General features: G+C 46.2%; 1 protein-coding gene across 1 annotated transcript; it reads left to right on the forward strand.

Moving 5' to 3' along the window:
• Positions 1-1329: 1329 nt before the first annotated feature.
• Positions 1330-2497, forward strand: COCCADRAFT_113176 (uncharacterized protein; the record flags this gene model as incomplete). Its single annotated transcript, XM_007720646.1, has 2 exons — positions 1330-2139; positions 2198-2497. The coding sequence occupies 2 exons, from the start codon at positions 1330-1332 to the stop codon at positions 2495-2497; spliced, it is 1110 nt and encodes a 369-aa protein (XP_007718836.1).
• Between the last annotated feature and the right edge of the window lie 1389 nt (positions 2498-3886).

The raw sequence follows: 3886 nt of genomic DNA on the forward strand, positions 1-3886 counted from the left end.
TAATAGCCACTCGTTACAGACGGAAGCTAGAAGCTCTTGTGGAGCTGGCAGGGAAGTTGAGACAATTTGCTTGAGATGAATGAATGATCAGTGGGATCAGTGATGTAACATGGGTGTGTACACTCTACTGTGTACAGTATACATGATGGGTCCTCTATGAATGGTGCAGGCGCTGAACTTCTACGCCAGTTCTTTGCCCTAGCAAGGGTAGAACGTCGGTTACAGGATCCCTCCGTACATCGCCTGTCCATGCTCTTACGGGAAGCCCGTATCCGACGCCGGTTAGCTAGTATCATTGAATCTTGGACAGTAGCTTCCTTGTCTAGGCAGTAAGATTGGCGTGAAACACGCGCGAATTTCAGAGATCGCCTAATGTGCGTGGTCTTTCCGTCTTGGATCTTAATTATTACTAGTAGTACTTAGCGGCAATTGTCTCGGTCTCGTGTCAGCGTCGGCGTTCTCCTTTTTGGATCGGCCCGGTTTGTCAGATCACCATGGGACGATGGGCGCATAAGTCAACGGACATAGCTCTGCAAGGTGACTGCAACACAACAATTGACACACACTACGTGACTAGTTTTGGAGATAAGCGACTTTTGCTAGCAACAAGGCAGCAGCTCGCCTACTTCAAGAATGTAAAAGCCTTGTAATGTTGTGACAGCAAAGCATCCTTACAAAAATGCCACCGTACCATCACTTACCTCCCAAAACTGCTTTTGACAATTGAGCGTCATTTGTCTCACTATTACTGGGACTAGAGTTGACGAAATACACAGATGGCCTATGCTCACAATATCAGGGTGCGACTCGGATAATCCTAACACTACCACATGATCTAGACCCGTCTGTGTTCAGGGAGCCATGTACATTTTAAATATACGCTATCCGTCTCTGCGAAGATCCGGCAGACCCAGCAAAGTAGACATCCATGGTTCGGTCTTACAAACAGCACACTCCAGTAAGCCTCCAACGACAGAGTACGGATTGACTGTCTGTGCTAACTCAAGAAGATCATTGCCCCACCTTTGGGCAGTCATTTCAAACTGCTGATACAACGGCCGACGATTCTAGAACTCAGGGCATAGTAATAAGCATATGTATATAAGCCTTGTGAATTTTTGGAGTTGCAGGGCAAGAGATACATCAACCTCATCTTCTACATAACATACTTTAGCCTTTCTTTGAAACCAATTATCGCTATCTTTGAATCCTGATCATCGTATATATAACAAAATCACAACAATGCCAGCTCACATGATGGCTCGAAGACCGGTAGGGAGACTACTACAGACAGTGCCCAGGTCTAGCCAGTCACGAAGGCTAGGGACAATGGTCGATTATAGAGGTTCCACGATGCCGCCTGGTCACAGAGCAACAGTGGGTCATCTCCAGACGTTTGAACTTCCCGAATCTCTCAGTGGAAATGCAGCAGATAAAGCTTTGGGAAAAAGCATGATTGATGCTTGGAGGAAAGACGGTATTCTGCAAATCTCCATGGACCCTATCAACCGCAAGCTCGCTGATGCAGCATTTCTTTGCAGCAAGAAGTTCTTTGGTCTAGACTACAACAAGAAGGCTTCTTGCCTGGATGATCAGTCTTTCGCTGGCTACATTGCGTCGGGTGAGGAGATCACAGATAACATCGCCGACTATAGCGAGATCTTCACTGTCACCAAAGATCTTACACTTTCTGATTTCCGTGTCCAGCAGAAGTGGCCATGCCACGGACCCTGCCCATGGCCATTTGGTCAGATGAAGACTGTCATGCAAGCCTATATGGATTATCTTGGTGAGAGTGGCGAGAAGATGCTGCAGCTCATCGCCTGGGGGCTTGGTATGGAGGATGGTAATGCCCTCACAAGGTATACACAAGACGGCTGGCACCATATGCGCATCCTGCGTTTCCCCGAGGCCAATAACGTAAATGGCAAGGGAAAAGCGGGACGTGGAATCGGCTCGCATACCGACTACGGACTACTTGTAATTGCCGCTCAAGATGACGTTGGCGGTCTCTTTGTCCGCCCTCCGATTCAAGGTGAAACGTTTGCAAACTGGAAGGAGAGTGCAGCTGGTAAGCACGAGGATGCCGATGGCTGGGTCTATGTCCCACCCGTACCTGATGTCTTCACCGTGTTTCCCGTAAGTTCGATCCACCTGCGAATGGTTTGTGAGATGTTCCTGCTGACAAGCATGCGAGGGCGATATGATGCAATACATCACCAACTCCTTCCTTCCCTCCACACCACACAAAGTTGGTCTCAATACTCGTGAGCGCTTCGCGTTCGCTTACTTTCATGAGCCAAACTTCTCTGCCGTTATGAAGCCACTACCAGGCTTCGAAGCTAGAGAGGATCCTATTAGTGGAATCCACTACGGAACTCATTTTACAAACATGTTCATGAGGAACTATCCGACAAGGATTACCGCTGATCGTATAAGAGCTGAAAAGAGAATGGCCCTATTAGAATCGCCAAGTCTTCGCGAGTTATCGCTCTAACGTAATATCATACAAACACATCGATAATCAATTATTCTCTTAGATAATAGCTATATACATACCCCTCAGACATATGCGTATGATGGTATTCAAAGATTGAAGTTATGAATTATTCTCAACCATTGATTCACTACTCATGATAGGTGATCATAACTGGACAAGAGTAGCTATAGAATTACTAGGTTCCTAGTAAACTGTAGTAGATTGTATTCGTTGACAATAGAGTCTTGTCTACGTCCCGCCCATACACTAGGCACGCTCTGTGATACTAGCCGCTGGAATTACTAAATCGCCCAGAGTGTCCAATCACCAACAAGATCATATCTAAGGGCAATAGAAACAGTCTTTATCCCGTCATTATCTGGTAACCAAGGCTAGAAACTAAGTCAGACTCTATGAGTTATCGAAAAAGAAGTCACTATTAGAATTGTAGTCACGTACACTGTGTTTCTACCCCTAACCCAACATGTAGTTGACGTCGCTTAGCATGTAGTATTGGTTGGCTTGCAGCAAAACTAGAAGACAGATAGGCCGGTAGAGCCAGAGCACTCCTTAGAGTACTCTGGTCTGCATTTCTCCTGCGTAGCGGGGCGGAGGTAGCAGCCGCTGTTACCACTCTCTTCCTAAGGAAGGGCGAAGCCAGTTGCAACGAGGCTAGTAAAGAGAAGGGCGTAAAGTTTAAACTACATCATAATAATGTTTTGTTTCTTAGGGAGCTAAGTCGTTAAGAGAGATAGGATTCAGGATAGGTTGGGGGATAGGTCGGATAGAGATGGAGAGTAAGTTTTAAGCAGCCCATTCGAAGGCCAAAACCTAGCTTCTTTATAGGAAAGATAGGCTCGTATCTCTCATGCAACCAAGGTGATAGCCAGATAAAATCTCAGAATAGTACAGAATAATCATTGCCTTATCCCCCCTTTCTCCGTGTTCAATTGTGAGTCGGCATATCCAGCCCCCACAGGGAACGTAGACCTCATTCATCCACCCAAATTTCCTCTCGCGGAGTGCTATAGCCGTAGTCTTTTCTCCACTCTAGGGACCAAGAACTACTTTAAGTAGAAATATCTTCGCCCAACAGCGAGTTCCTGGACTGAAAGTTACCAATCAGGTGCAACAATGTTTATCAGCATTAACTTAGCAGAAATTCTAGTACTTATCTTTAAATTCGAACTCTACGTGACAAACTAATAAGGGACATGCAGCGCGGGCGAGGTGACTAGTTCGGTAGCTTTCCAAACATTAAAGTTATACAGCAGTGTTACACGGGGTTGGGATCTATACTTCTCTTGCCGGGTCCCACACTAAGGCCGGTGAGCTTTACGCTAGTGTTCCGTGAAAGTTGTCTGGCGATGCAGTGGAGTGGAGTGCTTGATAAGAAGGTAACAATAG

This window comes from Bipolaris zeicola, assembly GCF_000523435.1.
Source record: "Bipolaris zeicola 26-R-13 unplaced genomic scaffold scaffold_550, whole genome shotgun sequence".
Classification (NCBI taxonomy): Eukaryota; Fungi; Ascomycota; class Dothideomycetes; order Pleosporales; family Pleosporaceae; genus Bipolaris; species Bipolaris zeicola.